At 54.0% G+C, this 20,200-nt stretch overlaps 1 protein-coding gene across 2 annotated transcripts in view; it reads right to left on the bottom strand.

Moving 5' to 3' along the window:
- MX1 (MX dynamin like GTPase 1) overlaps positions 1–4,748 on the bottom strand; it is a 28,085-nt gene extending 23,337 nt beyond the window's left edge. The window contains exons 1-3 of one of the 2 annotated variants that reach the window (XM_042956493.1): positions 4,636–4,748; positions 1,328–1,407; positions 85–199 (exon numbers count right to left, since the gene is read on the bottom strand). In XM_042956493.1, coding sequence (XP_042812427.1) covers positions 85–183 — 99 coding nt within the window. In that variant the 5' untranslated portion in view covers positions 184–199; positions 1,328–1,407; positions 4,636–4,748. The remainder of the gene's footprint in view (positions 1–84; positions 200–1,327; positions 1,408–4,635) is intronic. The other variant, XM_042956494.1, reaches the window with a different exon arrangement.
- Between the last annotated feature and the right edge of the window lie 15,452 nt (positions 4,749–20,200).

Below are 20,200 nucleotides of genomic sequence, written 5' to 3' on the forward strand. Positions count from 1 at the left end.
TCAAGAAGCAGGCGTCCCGGGTCAGGAGCATCGCCGTCTACAAGGACAGCCCTCAAACACGGCTATTTTCAGGCGGCAACTTACCATTTCCTGATTTTTCTCTGCCTTATCCGCAAGTCCATTTAGTAACAGATGATCGGATACAGGATCTGAGTCAGTCATCTTTCCTTTAGAATTAACCATCTCCGCCCTTTATCAGCTTAAAATCAAGCACATCGGGATTAACACAATTCAGAAGCCAGGTTCATTCAGTCACAGAATCACCAGTAGATACACTGGGACACACTGTGGCCTCCTTAACTCTTTAGGGACTGAAACGAAACAACAAGGAGCCAAATGATGGATGGAGGCAGCTTAGCCGTCTTCAGGAATGGGCTCCCAGACCGCAAAAGAGTCTTTAAAACTAGGTGTTTCCTATTACAATTTTAGGTTGAACGGCAAAAATTTTTTCACCATCAATTGGAACAGTGGCAAAGAACAAAATTTCCGTGAATTTTTAAAATCCGCATGTAAAAGGAAACTTATTATAGAACCATTCCCAATGTTGCTGTGGGAATCTCAATATAATGGAAATTTGATACCCAAGATTATAGTTGAAAAAAAAAATGCCTAAACTTTAAGTTCTTTTACTCTGTTTGTTTTGCTCCTGGCTTCATATTTTTATTCCATTTCCCCCCATACGAGTGTATCTTAATGACCTTCACTTTTTTCTATTTTTTCCAGTTTCATGGGTTTGATGGATCGACATCCATCACTGTGTACGTTTGAGGCACACAGCATGAAGGTCTGAGGTACACACTTTGTGAAATGATCACCACGATGGCTTCGGCTAACATCCACCTTTTCATATAGATATGATATTTTATTTTGAAAGAAGCTAATCGTCCACTTCACCATACTTGTCTGTATCCCTCCAGATTCGTACATATATGTCTGAAATTCATTTTTCAGAATTTCTGGGGGCGCCTGGGTGGCTCAGTCGGTTGAGCGTCGGACTTCGGCTCAGGTCATGATCTCACGGTCCGTGAGTTCGAGCCCTGTGCTGACAGCTCAGAGCCTGGAGCCTGTTTTGGACTCTGTGTCTCCCTCTCTCTCTGCCCCTCCCCCGCTCATTCTCTCTCCCTCTCTCTCTCTCTCTCTCTCTCTCTGTCAAAAGTAAATAAACATAAAAACATTTTTTTAATAAAGTAAAATAAAATTAAAAAATTTCTGGGACCCCATACCTCTAAATAGTAAATTTTACACATCTAATCATCTTGGGTAAAAGTGAGCGGGAATTTTTCTATGACTTGAAACAAATTATGAGAAATGTAAACCGCCTACTTACCTCCAACACACCTTCCTTTTCCCTTGACGATGCAACGTTGACTTGTTGGATAGAAACACGGAGCTCTTCTCCCACGCCTCCTTGAAATCACACAAAACTTACAAATTAGGCCAAAACCCAGGTGAATGTATGTGACGACTCATCAAGGTAAGGTCCCATTGTTAAGAACGATGCACAGAGGCCTCACGATGAAGCGAGTTCATGGTTCCCAGAACCCTTTTGGTAAATCTTGAGTATTTTAATTCTAAGAGAGACCGATAAGGCACAGAGCCTTACTGTTAATTTACTGCCTGAATCAACGATATTTTCTGATGTTCTCTGTGCTTCTTTTCCAAGACCCTCCCCCAAGAGCTACGCGATCTTCCTTTAATATTGGGGCAGTTGAAAGGGACAGGTTAAAAAAAAAAAAAAGGGAGGTGCGCTTGGGTGGCTCAGTCAGTGAAGTGTCCGACTTTGGCTCAGGTCACGATCTCTCGGACTGTGGGTTTGAGCCCCATGTCACGGTCTGTGCTGACAGCTCAGAGCCTGGAGTCTGCTTCACATTCTGTGTCTCCCCTCTCTCTGCCCCTCCCCCACTTGCGCTCTGTCTCTCTCTGTTTCTTAAAGATAAATAAATGTTAAAAAAAAAAACTAAAAAGAAAAAAAGGGGAGAAACGTATTCCTTTTATCGTAAAGTGGGAGAAAGGTGATTTGGAAAGGCAATCAATTAGAAAGAGTATGACAATCTGGAAATGTATTTCCTAACCTCCCCCCGACCAACCATGCCTTCGGAGATGCTTTGTGCGCTCAGGGAGTCCCAGACTGGGGCCCCACATTGAAGACCACAGCTGCCTCAGTTGGCCTTAGTGCACCCAGTCAGGTGGCATCATTGGTCCCCAGGTCCTACAGCCCCGTGACCACGGGTTCAAATTCCGTCAACACAGGATTGTGTGAATGCATTCCCCTCCTCTGTTTGCTTCATATAATGACATTCCTTGGACACAAAATCTTATCTGTGCATCTTAAATGTTTGTACCTTTCATAGATGATCTTTGAAGATCAGTTTGGAGTTCAGGGGCAGGACAATCTCAGGAATTAAAGCCCGTTTCTTACTTATCAGTTACACTCGGCACCCGGCCGTCAAACCGAACCGAATGCAGTTGCCAGTTGTGGCCATGGTGGAGTCACGCTCTCAGCCCGCGTCTGCTCCTAAAACGTCTAACCCACACTGTGTGTTTAAGACAAGACTGTGGGCTGCTCTCTGAGGTAGGCACATCACCCGGAACCCCTCTCCGCTTTCATCTTCCTCCCCCCACCCCTGCCAGCGGTCAGGATGGGCTCTTCCCTCACTGCCCAGGTTGGGGCAGGGGATAGAGAAACTGCCCAGGGCGGGTCTGTGGACACTCAGGCCCCCCCTGTTCTCGGACGAGGCTGTCTGGCTGCCCCTGCACTTTGGATTTCAGAGGGTGGCTTCCAGACCCGGACACTACCCACCAGCGGCATCCCTGGAGAGTCTCTGCAGCAGAGGGTGGGGGCACCATCCAAGGGCGGTCCCGTGGGTCGCTATCCTTGTGGGAAAGCTTCCTCCAGCCCAGACCTCACAGAGGTCTCCCAACCCCTAATAAGAACCACCCACCTGTTGCGTCCTGCTGAACCCCTGACCCGGGCAGTCTGCCACTTGCCCAACACAATTGAGTCCAGTTTTTAAAATAATCCTCGTAGGACTTACACTCACGTTTTCTCTTGGGAGTCTTACATTTTTATGGTGGAAAGGGAGAACATTGTGCTCTTTAGACCTAATGCTCTCTACCAAACCACCCGGAGGGAGCTCAGTACCGGGAGGTGGGGAGAGGGAAGCCAAGAAGGAAATGGAGGGGCAGGGGGCATCCTGTCCACATGACAGGGGTTCCCGGCCAGCAGCTCTGTTCCAAAGTGGGAAAATGACACGGCTAGACATTCGAGGAGCCGTTTGGGACTGACCGCTAGGGGTTAGCATCACTTGAGCCTGCTTCTGACAACCACCTGATTTAAATTTGACCAAATGATTCCAAGAGCCCCCACATGCACAGCTCGGGCGGTCACGCGGGGTGGAGTGCAGGTGTCTCCGAGCCTGGCTCCCTCCGTCAGCCCCCAGGACGGTCTTAACTCCCTCAAAACTAGCCTGTCCCCTGCTCAGTCCCACCCCGCTGCGCTAGCAGCTGAGAAGCGGGTCCCTGGGCAGCCCCCCATTCCCTGGGTCGGGGGGGGGGGTACGTTGGGCGGGGCACTTCCCCAGATGCCGGGCCCCTCCCTCCTTGCCCCTCCTTCCTACCCGGCTGCTCGTCCACTCAGGACGCCCCCTAGCGGGGACCCTCCACCCTAACCTCCCTGAATTCTGCAGGATAGTGCAGACCCCCCTGGTCTGCGCACTCCCACTGTGGACTTGTCTGGTTTTCACTCCCCAGCAATGTGAAAACCAATAAAATTACTAAAGTAGTGGGGAGGCCAGAAGGCGGAGGCTGTACCATTTCTCCTCAATCATAGGAAGAATTGTCAGTAACAGACCCCGACCGGAGACAATCATCAATTATAGCCCCCCCCCCCCCACAGGGACAGGCGGGTACGTCATCTCCTACGGGAAACCGCCACCCCTGCCACTCAGCCGCCAAGAACCTGCCATCGCCATGACCTCTTGCATTTCTCCGGTGGACTAGGTTCAAAACAACCCTCCCCAAGCCCCTTCCAGAAAGCACTGTTCCTGTCCTTTGTTGGACTTGCCTATGGTTTTGCCATGGCTTGCGCGTCCCGGATTCCAGATCGCTGCTATTCCTGAAGAAGCCCACGTTTGCTGATCAAAGAACACACTGTTTTATTTTTAAGGTCGATAGCAGGAAATATAAACTGATACAAGCCATGGGCCACCTTCGGGGTGGGCTTGGAGGGCGCCCAGCACTGAACGTGAAACTTTCTCAGTGCACACCCCTGGGAGACCCCCTTGGGAGACTGGCCCCCTGGGAGACCCCCTTGGCCCCCCTGCCCTCCACGGGCCCACCTCCTCAAGCAGAAAAGTCCTCGAGGTGCGGGGGGTGGGGGGGCGGGCTGTTTCTGATAAGTCATCCAGGAGTCTTAGCAGCCTGTTGGTCAGAAGCAGAATCAAGCGGGCTCTGAGCCCAGCCAGTATTTCCATCATCATCGTCACTGTCACCGTCACCATCACCATCATCACCGTCCTCACTATGACCAGCTTCTGCTCCCCCATGCGTCCAGAGAGCTTGTCTCTGCACCCAGCCCTCCCACCCCAGCCCCCCAGCTTGCAAGAAGGTGCTGCTATCCAGGAACGCGACCCTCACCTGTCCCCGCGCAGCTGCCAGGGCCCCTCGCCGCCGCCGCCGCCGCCGCCTCCCGGCTTTTATGCAGCGCCCGCTCCGCCCCCTCGCTCTCGTCGTCCCCGCCTCCGAGGAGAAACGAAACTCAGGGGATGCGAGGGAGCTAGATCCGCCTGGTGCAGAAAGGAAACCGAACCCATCACCCCCCACCGCCTCTCCCCACTCCCCCCACCCCTGCCCGGTGCCTGTCGGCTGCCGCAACTCCTCCCGGGGCTCCGCGCGCCCAGCCCCATCCCAGGCCCGCGCGTTCGTGTCTCTGCAAGCTGGGAGGAAATGCAGATTCTGGGGCCCAGACCTGCTGACCCAGAAACTCAAGTGCAGGGCCCAGGAAGCCCCCCACCGCTCCGAGAGCAGTCTGAGAACCGCTGCCCTACTGGCCTTGAGCCACCCGGAGCAGAATGCAGCCTTGAACCTAGACACGCCCATTCCCTTAAGCCTGGTCTTCCTTCCCAACCCTCTTATAACTGGCACCGATAATTGGGCGTCTGAATTCCTGCTAGCGGTTCACAGGGATCATTCCGGCACCAGCAGGAATTCCCAAGCGCTCTGCCAATGGCCAACTTCCCCTTCCCCATGCAGACAGCTATTAACCGTAAAAATAAAGGTTATTTTACCACCAAAAGATGGGTTTATTTGGGAACAGTAGAGAATTGCAAATTGGGACAAGCAAGCTGTGGCAAAACCACACGCGAGTCATTTTACGGAGAAGTTGGAGGAAGTTGGGACGTTTTGGTTTTTTTTAATGTTTATTTCTTTACTTTAAGTTTATCTTGAGACAGAGAGAGGGAGAGCGCAGAGGAGCAGAGAGGGGAGAGAGAGAATCTGAAGCAGACTCTGCTGCTGTCAGCGCCCGAGTCCAACGTGGGGCTTGAATCATGAACCATGAGATCATGAGCTGAGCTGAGATCGAGTGCTGATGCTCGACCCACTGAGACATCCAGGTGCCCGGGGAGGAGTTGTTTTGAACGAAAGACTGTTGGAGAAGAGCAGGCATTGGGGTGATGGCAGTTTGTCCTTGGCTGAGCTGCAGGGGCGGGGCTTTCCGGTAGGAGATGCGGCGCACACGTGTCTCCCCGCTAGGCGCCCTCCCCCAACTGATGGCTCTGTCCTCCGGGGAGTCTTCCGCTGGGTCTGTGATTGATGACTCTTCCTGTCATTGACCCGGAGTGATGCCCCCCCCCCAACCTCCCCAGCTAGCAGCCAAGTCCACTTTCGTGAGTTTCCCTTTATTCATTTTCGCCGGACCCACACCATCTTCCTCCTCGTCCTCCTGGAGCCCTCTCTGGAGTTGGGCTCACCTGATTTCTCCAGGAGAGAAATGGGTGGAAAGTGGAGGCTGAGGTCAAGCAGCCTCCAGAGTGGCCCTCTGTAGATGGAGAGTGACATATCCTTTTGGAAGGGGCTGGCCACCTACCTCCATTCTCCTTAGCTCAGCTCAGAGTCCCGGACAACAAGCTCCCCAAAACTGTGATTAGGAAGGGTCGCCCCCACTCCGTCCAAAGACCCAGAACCCACCCCAGCTCCAAGTCCTGGGGTCGGCCAAGCCTAGATGGAAACAAATTCAGCGTGGCTCACCCCGAGAAGGGGAGGAGGCCCCACAATACAACTCTCTGGCTGAAGTCCCCTTGTTCTGCAGGGTCCATTGCTGGGTCCCGGCAGCCCCATCCAGGGTGGCCTGCTGGGAGACACATACTCTCCCCGTAATTAGCGAGGAACGTTTGTCCAGCCACTCATCACCTCTGGGCCTCAGTGCCTTTCTCACTAGGAGGAAGAGTGACACCCTTTCCTGATGGGCTGTGAGCAGGATGGAGGAGGGAATGTGCCATCCGTACACGGAAAAGCGAGAGCAGCCAGGCAGAGACACAAGACTTCACTGCGAGGAGGGATGCGACTTTTTCAAACCACGGGAGGCTCTCCCCAGCCCCCCTTGTTGAGGAATAAAACCAGAAAGCGCCACGGGCGAAAGCGAAAACCAAGTGGAACCAGCCAACGCCAGGGCCAGGGCTAGGCGAAGGTGAGTGGCGTGTCTGGTGTGCCAAATGTAAGGAGCCGCTCGCGCGCGCGCTCTCGGTGGCGCGAGCGGCTACTTACACTGGCGCCCGGACGCTCCAGGAGCCTCCCTCTCATGACTCCACTGACTCCTGGTCTGAGATGTTGGTACCTCGCTGTTTCTAATTGGCTCCTTATATGAACTTCCCTGAAGAGCCCAGGGGCTTGTTAGGGGTGAAATTCGGAAATAATAAAATAACAACTCATGTGCACCGTGGAAGTATGTGCTACGTGTCAGCCTGTGAGAATAAGTCACCTTCACAACCATCCTATGAGAGGAGTACGGTTATCACTCCCATGTGACACACGAGAAGACAGAGACCAAGGAATTAGGCCACCGTTGGGTGCCCTAACTAGGAAGCAGCCAGGAAGTGGGAGAGCTAAGATCACAGTCTAAGGTTTCACTCCCTGCGCTCTAGAATCTTCCCCCACCATCCTAAAATCAACAAGATCCAGCTCCTGTCCTCCAGAAGCTCACAGCCTTCCCCCTGAATTGCTGACGATTCCTTCTCCACCAAAGAAACACTGATTACATTCTCTGAAGTAAGTGTCAAACCCTGAGCCTTTGAGAATTAGCCTTCAGGATCAGCACCCTAGTCAGACATCCCTAAACGCGGCCGGCAATTCTGGTGGCCTGTCCTTCCCCCTAGGCTCCCGGAGACATTCTCCTGCCCTGCCAAGTCCCAACTGTGATGTTCTCTGTCTATGCAGCTGCCCCTGGGAGCTCCTTTCAAGCCTGGGTCCTTCATCCCGGCTCGCCCTCAGCTCCTGGGGCTGCCACCATGGCACAGCTGGCCCTGCCCTCTTACTACTGTCTCCTGTGCACAAAAATAATCTGGCAAAAACACAGCATCCACAAGGGAGCATAGTAGTAGGCAAACAGTCACACTGACCCCACCCCCTGCTGCCAGCGCAGCCCAGGGTGCCCAGGGAGCTCCAGATCCCTCTGGTCCTTGTCCAGCCCTCTCTCCAGCTGCCAGCCTGGCCCCGGGCCCGCGGAGGAGAGCTGGTGCTCATGGAAAGCTGTGACAGAAAGCTTCCACGCCATCGCCCCCTACCTCCAATCCAGTGCATGTCCTCGACTCCCTGCGGGGAGTGGACAGCACCCTGCTTAAATGCTGCGGGGTCGCCCACTGCAGGGGTGGGGTGGGTGGGGTAGTCCCAACTGCTCAGCTCGGTGTGCCAGACCTAGCCTCGCCTGGCTCAGCCCCACCCCCACTGCTTCTTGTAACACCTTGCTCACTACACAGAACTCCTTCGGCTCAGGGATGCTCCTCCTCCTACCCCTCCCTGCACACTGGGCTGCTTTCCAGGTCACAGCCTCCGGCCATCCTTCCCCAGACCCGGCGGACTTGCTTCCCGGGCGCCCCCCTGTTCCCTCCCACCCGCACCCACCCACCTAGCATAGTGTCAGCACACAGCCTTGACCTCTGTGAACGCCCATTTCTGCCCCCAGGTTGTCCACAGGGCAGCTCCGGGCCCGAAGTGTTGCTGTTGTCCTTGGGACCTAGCAGAGTTCGTGGCACATAGCATTTCAACGGATGTTTCTAGAATGAACTAATAAACGAATGAATGGTGAGTCTGAGAACCGGCTCTGATCTTGCAGACCCGGTCCTCAGACGACCTCTGGCGAATTACCCTGAGCATCTCCTCCCTGATCTTCCGTTTCCCAGTCAACTCAGGTTCAGTTTCAGTTTCTTTTCTCCTTCTTGGTTCCCAAAAAAGGAAGTGAAGAGGGAGACTCTAAGATTCCAGGAACTAGAAAGAGACAGAGAGAGAGGCGGGGGTGGGCGGTGCCGGAGGCGGAGGGGCGGTGCCAGGGGGGCGGAGCCGGAGGCGCGGCGCCTGGGGGGCGGAGCCGGAGTCGCGGTGCCAGAGGCGAAGGGGCGGAGTCTGAGGCGGAGGGGCGGTGGCGGAGGGGCGGTGCCAGGGGGGCGGAGCCGGAGGCGCGGTGCCGGAGGCGAAGGGGCGGAGTCTGAGGCGGAGGGGCGGTGCCGGAGGCGGAGGGGCGGTGCCAGGGGGGCGGAGCCGGAGGCGCCGTGCCTGGGGGGCGGAGCCGGAGGCGCGGTGCCGGAGGCGAAGGGGCGGAGTCTGAGGCGGAGGGGCGGTGGCGGAGGGGCGGTGCCAGGGGGGCGGAGCCGGAGGCGCGGTGCCGGAGGCGAAGGGGCGGAGTCTGAGGCGGAGGGGCGGTGCCGGAGGCGGAGGGGCGGTGCCAGGGGGGCGGAGCCGGAGGCGCGGTGCCTGGGGGGCGGAGCCGGAGGCGCGGTGCCGGAGGCGAAGGGGCGGGGTCTGAGGCGGAGGGGCGGTGCCGGAGGCGGAGGGGCGGTGCCAGGGGAGGAAAGCAGAGACCAGGAGGGAGCTGAAACCCAGGCGGTGAGGGCGGTGAGGGAGGTGGAGGGAACCGAGCCGGAGGCGGGGCGGACGGGCGGACGGGCGAACGGGGTGGGACCGGTGGAGGCTCTCCGGCTGGGGTGCCTCTCGAAGGCCCAGCGCAGCCTGGACACGGTTCTGGCGGTGCCGGGGGAGGGAGATGGGGAGGGGACGGTGACGGTGACGGAGAGGAGGTTGGGGTTGGGCCGGCGCACGTGAGGCGGCCCCCGAACCGCAGAGGTCGCCGCGCCCACCTCTGACGCCGTCCTTGCTCGGGGGCAGAGCAGTGCGCTCCCGCGCGGCGTCCCTTCTGTGCGGCCCGGAGCGCGGAGTCCAGGGTACGTGGTCCCTGGCCCCGTTTTTGTTTTCTCCTCCATAGACCCTTGCCATGGATCGGTGCTTCTCAAAGGAGGGCCCAGCAACACTGGCTTCACCTGGAAGCTTGTCAGACCTGCAGGGTCGAGGGCCACCTCAAGATCACTGAATCCATCTGAGTTTCAAGAGGGTTCTCCAGATGATTCGTTTGCAGTTAAAGCGTGAGAACCTGGAGCCTGCAAGGTTGCTATTTATTTGGTCCTTAAGGCCAGGGTCCGATTTTGCCTTCTCCGCGGCCCTCTCCGTGCCAGAGGAGATAGAAACTGAAAAGTCTGGCGAAGCTGAGCTGGTTGGTGGCCCTGGGCCCCGGCTTGGTGTCGTGTGGCCCACCCAGCCTGTAACCACGGGAAGGCTGGTGGCCTAGCCTTTTCCCGGGATACAGCCAGCTGTCTTCTCTGGCATTCGCCTGGTGATCAGCGCTCTGTGAAAGCTTATCTTTCAGATAAAGGAGGAAATAGCGCTGTGACCTGCCCTCCCAGGACCTTTCCCAGGGAGCTTATGGGAACTGGCACAACCACTGGAGAATTCCCCCTAATTCTCAAATTCCACCCCAGGCCGCCTCCTTCCTCCTCTGCCTGCAACCAGGCTCAGTGTTTCATAGTCTAGAAAGTGGGGTGCTTGCTTCGGTGGCCGGTATATGGTGTAGGAAATGGAGAGACCCCCAACACAATACCTTTGTTAAAAATGCCACCTTGTGGCTGTGGAGCATTCCCCGGATATTGACCTCCCGCCCCCCGTAAGATAGCAAGCCAATTTCTTTACACACGTGGTCTATAGAAAAAAATCAGTCAGCTAGGAAATGGGGGCTCAGAGAGGTGGGTTCTTGGCCCAAATCACACAGCTAGTGAGAAATGGAAATCCCTTTCCACGCTTTCATGAGCCATCCTGTTCTTTCTGTTGTCACTACAGTCACCCGCCAGCCATCACTCATTGCCTCAAAACAGCACCCGCCGTGTGCCAGGTGCCCCAGGTGCCATGATGGAAACAGGCGCGTGCATTGAAGAGTCGTTGCCACACTACCTGTCTTCACACTCACTTGGGCAACCTTAAAAAAAAGTCATTCAATTCTATTTACAAAATGCCATCCTGATCCTGATAATCCTATAGACCGTCCATGTGGGTTGCCATGTTGTGGTAAAGTCCCAGCATGCGACGTGGCAAAGAAATGATGTCTTTGGCCAAAGGCCACCCAGGGCCTGAGGCCTGTCCACAGACAGGAGAGTGAGCTTGGAGCCCGTATCAGTTTCCTGCAGCTGCTATAACAAATTGCCACAAACACAGTGGCTTACAACAACAGAAACTCTCTTACAATTCTGAGGCCACAAGCCCAAGGCCAGTTTCACGGGGCTAAGGTCATGGTGTTGACGGGGTCATGCTCCCTCAAGAGACTCTGGACAGAATCCTTCTGCTCGCCTTGTCCAGCTTCGAGAGCTGTGTTCCTTGCTCTCTTTAGCTCGTGGCCCCTTCCTCCACCTCCAGAGCTGGCAGGGTGGTCCCTTCCGATCTGCTCCTTCTTTGCTTTGCCTCCCTCTCATGAGGACACCTGTGATGGCGTCTGGGGCCCACAGGGACAACCCAGGGTCACCTTCCAGTCTCAGTCTGTAGTGTGCCCAGACCTACAAAGACCCCTTTCTCCATTTAAAGAACCTGACACCAGAGGAAGGAGGGTGAAACTAAGAGAAAACAAGAGCCTTATCTGGGGTCTCAGAATGACACCTGCGAGAGCACCGATCCCAGAGTGACCAGAAAAAGTGTCCCGCTTGGGTGGGGAAAGCAAGGGGGGTTTTATGAGAAAGAAGAAGAATCTCCTATTTAGATAAACCAGAGAAGAGAGAAAACCTGTTAATTCCGTGCTAACCAGCTGAGCAGTTTTCAATCACCGCCTAATCGATTCTTCTCTGCCTGCAACCAGGCTCAGTGTTTCATAGCCTAGAAAGTGGGGTGCTGTCAACACAAACTGTTCCTGGCCTGCATTAGTTAACTCTTTGCTCTTCCTAAAGTTCTGTCAGCAGTTTTGTGGTCGAAGGCCAGTCGTTCTACAGGATGTGATGAACGACTGCTTGTGAAACAATTACAGATGCTGGCCTGGTTTGAGAGCTCATTGGTTAGAAAGTGAAATGGAGCCTCATCATGGAGCCTCTCATGGGCAGAGAGTTTGTATGGGTCCACATCGCTATTGCCGGCACCAGGGATTAGAGCCTGGCTATTTGGGGGGCCGTTATGCAGCCCACCACAGAAGCTGGACCAGCTCTGTGAGACCTCCCCCCACCCCCCCACCCCCACACACACACACACGCACAGCCAGAGGCACCTGCCAGGGCCCATGTGAATTCTTGATCTGAAGAAACCGAGAGAGGAAATTTTGGGGGTAAAACTTGGGATAATTTGTGAGGTGACAATAGATAACCCACACACCATGTCACTGAGCATGACCAAAGGGGCATTGGAGGCCCTCCCCCCGACCAGGGGTAGAAACAAGATGGGGGAATCCGGATTTGTTTATCCCACCGGGTGATACCTCTTCATGAATACCCTTCGGCCTCATCACTGCGGCGTTGATGGAAGGGAACACCACCCCCCTCACTGCCGCCCCTGTGAGGAGCATCGGGGGGGGGGGGTGTAAAGACGGGGTTGTGGATCCGTGCACCGTCAGCCCAGACTGGGGTTACAGCATGTGTCACCTGCCGGGGCAGTCCTGCAGCACCAGGGCCAGAGAAGGGAAAAGTCTGAGAGACGGACTATACTCACACGGCGGCCAGACCATCCGTAAAAACAGAGCTCTTGCAACAATCTGTTCTCTGCTGTAACCGGCCCCAGGGGCCAGCCTCCTGGAAGTCAGACTTGCAGAAGGCAGACCGTTTCCTACCCACGATCTCGAAAGTGAAGCAACAACCTCTACAGCGACTCGCCCCCAGGTGACCAGGGTTTGCTGAATAACTGACAGCTTCCCTCAAATTGTGTCCCTATTTCTGATTTAGGACCCACCAGAGAAAGCCGAATATATATGCCTAACCAGCCACAGGGGACGTCTGCCTCTAGCTCGCTGCCCTCAGCCCCCACCCAGTGCTCACACGGAGCCTTCTCCCTGCCTGTGAGGCTTTGCCCAAACCCCTGAGCGACGCTGGCTGACCTCCTCCTCCTCGTCGTCATCAGCTCTCGCTAAATACCTTTGCTCCTTCCCCCTTGGGTGGTCTTCCTCTATTTCCGCACTTGTTAGGAACAAAACGCCAGCCCACAGGCGCATTGCAGGAGGAAACGTACGTGTGTGCACATGTGTGCCTGTGTGTGTGAGTGAGTGACCCCGGGATAAGAAGGGAGAGCAGAGAACACGCCTGTTCCTTTACTCCCGTGTTTTGTGCAACGAAGGTCCCCCACGGATGTAGGGGCGGGTGTGGCAACAGGCAAAGCCGGTCTCCCCTGTTGGCTCAGCTGGACCACATTTCCCAGCCTGCCTTGCAGTCCTCTACACATCCTCTACACTCTCCCGTTCCTCACCTGCTGGTCAGATGCAGAGGGTCTGGTGGGGACTCGAAGGAGCCGGCGATGGTGGGGCCATGAGGTAGAAGGATGCTGGTGGCCCAGGGACAGTGTGGCTCAGAACCCTGCCAGTCGGCCTAGGACATCCGTGATGTGAGCGAGGGGCACGGCTGGGTCGTGGTAAGCTGCGGAGGTCTTGAGGTGCTTGTGGTCGCCGTGAGCTTATTCCGATGGGAACGTGGGCCCCGCACTCAGCCCCACGCTCCGACCTGCTGGGAAGCCAGGTGTGGTGGGCTACCTCTTCAGAAGCCACGTTCAAGGGCTAACCCCCGAAGCCTCTACGGACCTAGAGAGTACAGAAGAGAGGTGTTTGATGAGCGGGAAGAGTCGCTGGATTTGGGGACAGGTAGCTCATAGAAATGGTTTCACTTAATGTTCCTAAAATTCCCCTGAAATTAACTATTGCTTAGCGTGACGAAGAAAATAAAATTAGCCGTAATCCTCCAATCTAGAGATGACCACTGGTAGGAAGCTCGACATTTTTTAAAAACATGTATTTTTCTGTGTGCCTGGGGGGCTCAGACGGTTGAACGTCCAACTTGGGTTCAGGTCACGATCTCGCGGTTCGTGGGTTCAAGCCCCACGTCGGGCTCTGTGCTGACAGCTCAGAGCCTGGAGCCTGCTTCGGAGTCCGGGTCTCCCTCTCTCTGCCCCTCCCCTGCTCACCCTCTGTCTCTCTCAAAAATAAGTAAACATTTAAAAAAACATTTTTTTTCCTTATAAAACTTCTCTTCAGGGCTTCACATAGCAATGGGAGCTCATCGCAGCCAGAGAAACAGGACAGATGACAATCAGTATCACGCCGGCTCGTTTCTCCTGGGGGTTGTAAACACGACCGTGGTCAACAGTGGGGAGCAGGTGGCACAGCCAGATTCCTCTGAGAGTGACCAGCTCAGGGACACCGTCTCAAACGACCAAAGTCTGGAGCTAAGCCATAGCAGCCGGTCACCCTCATCATGCATTTGTTCAACAAGATGTCATTCATTAAGCAGCTACTAGGTAACAGGTGCCATGTAAGATCCCGGAAATACCAAAGAAGAATATGATACGGACCTCCCCACTCTGGGGTCTTATAATCTGATGGTGGGGAAGATGAATTAACAAAGAAAGAGAGCAGTATTTGAGAACCCCGTAACTGGGGAGCTGTGGGGCCCAAGGCCCGGAGAGCCATCTCTCCCGGCAGAGGGGACCGCCCCGGGCGTGAGTGCCTGTCAGACCCAAACTCTGGTGCTGCGTGCAATCCAGCGAAGGTGGACAGGGAAGGCGACAGAGTGCGGTCCCAGATGCGGAGCCACTTCGTGGGCCATCTCACGGTGAATGCACGGCGGGAAACACCCCAAAGCATTGCTGCCCTTTTGTGCATCCGCGCCCTTTAACTGGATGATTTCCGGAGAGCGTGAGCCGGTCAGTTTTCTCCTTAAGGAATCTCCTCTCGGTGGAGGCATCGCTGGGTTCCTGAAGCAGCCGGGAATAGTGGTCTGTCTCCTGTAGTATCTGCATCGTGGCTTTCTGTAAGCGAGTGCCCGTTTGCTGCAGCATCAAATATTGAATTACGAATGGGATCTGCTTGGCCAGACGTTTGCTGGTTTCCTGGAAGAGGGAGGAAGAAGGGTCAGCCGGAGGGGTCTCGGCCTGTGCTTGCAGGGAAGCCTTGGGATTCTCGGATGAGTGGATAGTTGCCTCGAGAGGTCCCGGTGGCCCCGTCCACCCCACTCCAGTGGTCAGCATCCAACCACGGCAAGGCGCTCTCTGTGCTGCCCCGAACTCTAGGATCAGGCATTCCCTCTGGCACTATGAACCCACCCTGTAAGCTGGCAAACCCATAGCACGTTCTGGACATCCCAGCCTTCACAGGAGCTCCTCCCCCTCCTCCACCCCCATGAGAGACCTCTGGGCCCCTAGATCCCCTGGCCCCTCCTGGGAGCTGATCAGGATGTGCTTCAAGGCTCACCTCGTTCCCTCTCTTCACAGGGATGCCCAGTTTGCCTGGCAGCTGGGCCCCACATCTGGGTAACTACTTTCTATTCTGATGAAGAAAAGGCTTCCAGAGTTGGGCTTCTTTGCGGGTTAAAAGCCACCTTCCGTTCTATGCACCCCGCGTGGGCAGAGGGTTGGAAACCTTGGAGGTGACGGGGCTACGGGATCTAGGGAAAGGGTTTTTCTTTCCTGTCTTGTGGAGTCAGTGAGTTCGAGGCTGCTCCAGACCTGAGTGCCTTCTGAACCTCAAGGAAAACCAAATTATAACGAGTAAAGTTAGTGCTGGTTGTATTTTGCTGAATTCCAATAATAGTGGCTTGGTAATAGATGCATAGCATGAAATATAAAGAATTCTGCGGTTGGAACTGGTTTTGAGTAAATGCTTTGCCGCATCAAAAACCTGATTCTGGGGCACCTGGGGGGGGCTCAGTCAGTTAAGCTTCAGACTTCGGCTCAGGCCATGATCTCACAGTTTGTGAGTTCAAGCCCCTGTGTCGGGCTCTGTGCTGACCGCTCAGAGCCTGCTTGGGAATCTCTCTCCCTTTCCCTCTCTCTCTGCCCCTCCCCTGCTCTCTCTCATTCTCGCTCTCTCTCTCAAATATAAATAAACTTTAAAAAAAATTTTTAATAAAGAAAATAAAAGCCTGATTCCCAAATTAATTAAAAGTCCCTTGACAGGGTTACTGTTAAACTATAACTGAGATAATATGTGAGTATTTATCACTGCAGAAGGGATTTAATACACAGTAGTGGCCCCTCCCACCTTCTCTCAGTGACACAACTGTCAATCAGAGCGCCCGGCATCTGCTGGGCAAACACCCGTGGCACTGACCTACACGCTCACCAAGAAATACGCACTCACGCGCACAACTCGATCTCAGTGATGGGCGAAGTCAAAGACCGATCATTTGAGAAAGACCTTTTCTACTCAAGGTCCTGCACAGGATTGCCCACTGGGTTAAAAACCTCTTCCCGGACTCTGTTCAGAACCACGCGGTAAATCTGGTCTTGACAAAACCAGCTGTTCCATATTCCAAACTGAAGTCGGACCCGATTTTCTGCTGCCTCTGCTTGTTTCGTTTTCATGTCTTCAACTTTGTCCTGGTTGGATAAGAAAGAGAAACATGTTCCTTCTTTTCTCGCCCTTGTTTAAACATCGTAGGAGGCACTATTGTGTTGAGATGGAATTAAACACAATTCAAGTCAGAGAAGGCCTGGCATTTTACATGGTGACTTTAAGAAGGCCCTCGGCAGCCCATGCTGCTGTCCTCATCCGTCCTGTCCTCTGTCCTTTGCAGGTCCTGCCCTCTCCACTGCCGTGGGGCCTCCTCTCCAGCCTGGAGAAATGATGATCCAGGACAGGGCCTGTCCCCCAACCCCTGGTGAGGCACCCGGGGGGTCAGACACAGCCCCTAGGAACGGTGGAGCGGTCATAAGTCAGGTATCATTTTTACCAACTGGCCAAAGAGATAAAAGACAGTCAGTTGAGTCAGTTGTTGTGGGAAAATGGCAGAAATCCTTTTTCCTGCTCACCTGAGTTGTGGAATGAGATTCAGACCCACCGACCCAGGCCTGGGCAGAAGAGGGTTTTTATCTAGAGCGCAGAAGGAAGCTGGACATCCCTGGCACCCCATTACTGAGAGGGGGATCAGAGTTGTTGAAGGGGAAACCCACACAGCTGTGGCAGTGTGTTTAAGTCCAACTTATAAAGATTTTGGAATAGGACTAGTGGACAATTCGGTCTTTGTAGTAAAGATTCAAAGAACGGGTCAGACAGCAGGCACAGTCATGTATTCAGAGGATCAGCACTAAGCCTACATCACCCTGTGCTGCAGAAGGTAATGCAGAAATGAGAACTCGGCCGGGTGCTTCCTTCCATCTCTCCCGGGGAGCACGAACTAAGTCCTCAGCAGGTGCAAAACAGCAGGTGCTCCTGGAGCGGCCAGCCCAGCAAGCCCGCAGCTATAACCTTGGCCTCAACTTAAAAAAATTTTTTTTTAATATTTATTTATTTTTGAGAGATAGAGATACAGAGTGTGAGCAGGGGAGGGGCAGAGAGAGAGACATACACAGCCTCTGAAGCAGGCTCCAGGCCCCGAGCTGTCAGCACAGAGCCTGACGCGGGGCTCGAACTCACGAACTGTGAGATCATGACCTGAGCCGAAGTCGGACGCTCAACCGACTGAGCCACCCAGGCGCCCCCGTGGATAATATTTCTAACTGCAATACCAAACAAACCACCGTGGTGAATTCTATAAATTCCCCAGACATTTTAAAGATAGGAACTTTTTTAAATTTAAGTCTGGCTTACCCACTGTACCCTAAGGCAATGTTTCTAAATGGAGATTTTTTTCTTTTCTTTCTTTAAAAAATTTTTTAATGTTTATTTATTTTTGAGAGAGAGAGAGAGAGCATGAGCAGGGAAGGGACAGAGAGAGAGGGAAACACAGAATCCAAAGCAGGCTCCAGGCTCTGAGCTGTCAACACACGGGGCTCGAACCCCCAAACCATGAGATCATGACCTGAGCTGAAGTTGGACACTTAACGGACTAAGCCACCCAGGTGCCCCGAACGGAGGTTTTTTTTCATAATGAGAAAAAATTTATGATCTGATAATGCTAATTTAAAGAAAACTGACTTTTTTTTTTAAATTTTCAAGTAGATTGCGTGCCCAGTGTGGAGCCCAATGTGGGGCTTGAACTCACGACCCTGAGATCAAGACCTGAGCTGAGATCAAGAGTAGGATGCCTAACTGACTGAGCCACCCAGACGCCCCAAGGAAAACTGACTTTTAGGAAACCAAATTGTTATTCTATGAAAATACATTTCAGTTGAGGGTATTCACCCTGAGAGAGAAGCTGAGTGTTTGTAACTGGTAGAAAGCGCTGGATTCGTTCAATGGAAACAGAAACCTATTATTATAGCACTTGCAGATCTCCTGAGGGCACATCCAGACACGAAGAGTGCTGGTTTTATTACGTGCTAAAACAAAGATACAATGCACGCGTGCGCGCACACACACACACACACACACACACACACAAACACCCTCCTGGCATCAGGGCTACAGCAGAATGAAAGTTGGAACTTCCCCAGGCAAAGCAGGGACACTCTTATCAAACCACTGACCCGTGTGCTCGCTTCGGCAGCACATACGAAACCACTGACCTCTTTGGTCGGTCGTGCACTAGGGGTGAAGACAAGAAGGGAAGAGAACTAAGTCGAACTGTCCAGCCTCAAAACGAAGAAGCCAGAGAAAGTTGGAGGCGGTGGAATTGTCTCCTGGTGCGGGCGGGGCTCCACGTTGGTGGCTGGGAAGCAGTTGTAGGAAAGCCTAAGGGGCCCCGTGGTCTCTCGCGTGGGCATGTTCATCTGTCTGCACGCTTCTTATGTGCCAGAAGTAGCTTCTGGTCTTGGTAAACATGACGCCGTGTTTAGGCGGAGCCTCGTCCTAGGACTTGCCGTTTGGGGTATTGGCTGTAAGTGTGAGAACCCAGTTTTTAAACTCCTCCCTGATTTTGTTGTAGAAGCAGGTCTCGTTCTGCCTTATGACTTCTTCTCCTAACTTTCCGAGGTCCTGATTAAACACCTTAATTTTCCGAAAATGAGAGTCGTCGATCTGAGCCGTAACCGCATTGAAGAGCTGGGACCTGCCTGGGGCAGCAGCGTGTGGTGTTGGGCTGGGGGCCGCGAGAGGATCCCATCGGCCACCCAACCCTCCCATCTCTCAGGCAAGACAAATGGAGGGCAGCTCCTGCGTAACGGGGCGGCCAGCACACCACAGGCAGGGACGCGAGGAGGGCCATCTCAGGATGTGCTGGGCCACCAGGAAGGATGCGGCCGTCTAAAGGGAGCGGGTGACACAGACGCCAGTTTCTGTGCCTGTCACCTGGAGTCCCCAGGAATCCTCATGGATCAGAAAGAACATTTTATCTGCTTCATTGCTGGGGATGCCTCTCCACACAGGTGCGGCCTCTCTGTCGCCCTCCGGTGGCTCTCCCTTATTTGCTTTTCTAACGACGGGAGTGATTTCTGAACAAAATAGCGAACGATGACACTCTGCAGCTTGATGGAACTGGCTGACAGATTTCTTCCATACGTGGGCCGAATCCCCTGTGACAGCATTCGAGGGGGTCCGGAATTTCTATTTTTGTGCGAAGTTCGCTAAGACGGGCCCCTGTTGTGGCGCCTGGGTGGCTCAGCTGGTTAAGTGTCCAATGCTTGACATGGGCTCAGATTATGATCTCGCGGATTCGTGAGATCGAGCCCCGTGTTGGCCTCTGCACTGACAGTGTGGGGCCTGCTTGGGATTCTCTTTCTCCCTCTCTCTCTCTCTCCCTCCTCTCCACCTTCTCTCTCTCTGTCTCAAAATAAACAAACATTTGTAAAAAAATGTTTAAGTTTAAGATGGACACCTGTTAAAGAGCCCAAGGATGGCTTTGCATGCAATACAGCTCAAATGACCTGGTGTGCAGTTTTGTTATGTCACTGGAGTGGGGAAGTGCCAAGAAGCGGCCGGGCTTGGGTTTGGCTTCGCGCTTTGTATTTAGAGAACAAGTACACTTGAAAATAACATAAGCTTTCTTTACGAAAATGCTCTGTCAGTGATCATTTGAGTGTTATAAACTGATAAACGGCGCTTTGGTAGGGGATGTGGCCTGGATATTGGTGGCAGGCGGGGTACAGTCCTAACCAATCAACGATGGCGATGATAATGAATGGGAGGAGAAGGAAGGACACAGAGAGGCACCACAGAGGGTTGTCTTTGGGCCAAGCACCCTCCACATCTCAGTTAAGCGACCCCCCCCCCCAACTGCAGGACAAAGCACGTGGCTTGGTTGCTTCTCTGTTTTACAAGAGAGGAATCTAAGGCTCAGAGAGGCTAATGGCCAGATACCGTCACGGAGCGAGTCAGTGGCGGAGGGTCCCAGGGCACACCCAGCTCACCGCCTCCGCAGCCCGTGCAGGTGGACACAGATGCCTGAGTGCCCAGCGGGCCCAGCTTCTGCCTCGGCGAATGAGGTCCCCGAGCCAGGCGGGAGGAGTGTGTTGGGGTCTAGAGGCAGTTTGTGGATTAGCATACCGAGGCCTCGTAAAATGCGGATGACTTTGGATGACACCAGGAAGTCATAAGGTCTCACAGGTGCTTTGGAGGGGGGGAGGGGCAGTTTGAATCTATAGTCAGAAATGTATGAAATTGTTTCCTGATCCTTCAAATCAT

This window comes from Panthera tigris, chromosome C2 (assembly GCF_018350195.1).
Source record: "Panthera tigris isolate Pti1 chromosome C2, P.tigris_Pti1_mat1.1, whole genome shotgun sequence".
Classification (NCBI taxonomy): domain Eukaryota; kingdom Metazoa; phylum Chordata; class Mammalia; order Carnivora; family Felidae; genus Panthera; species Panthera tigris.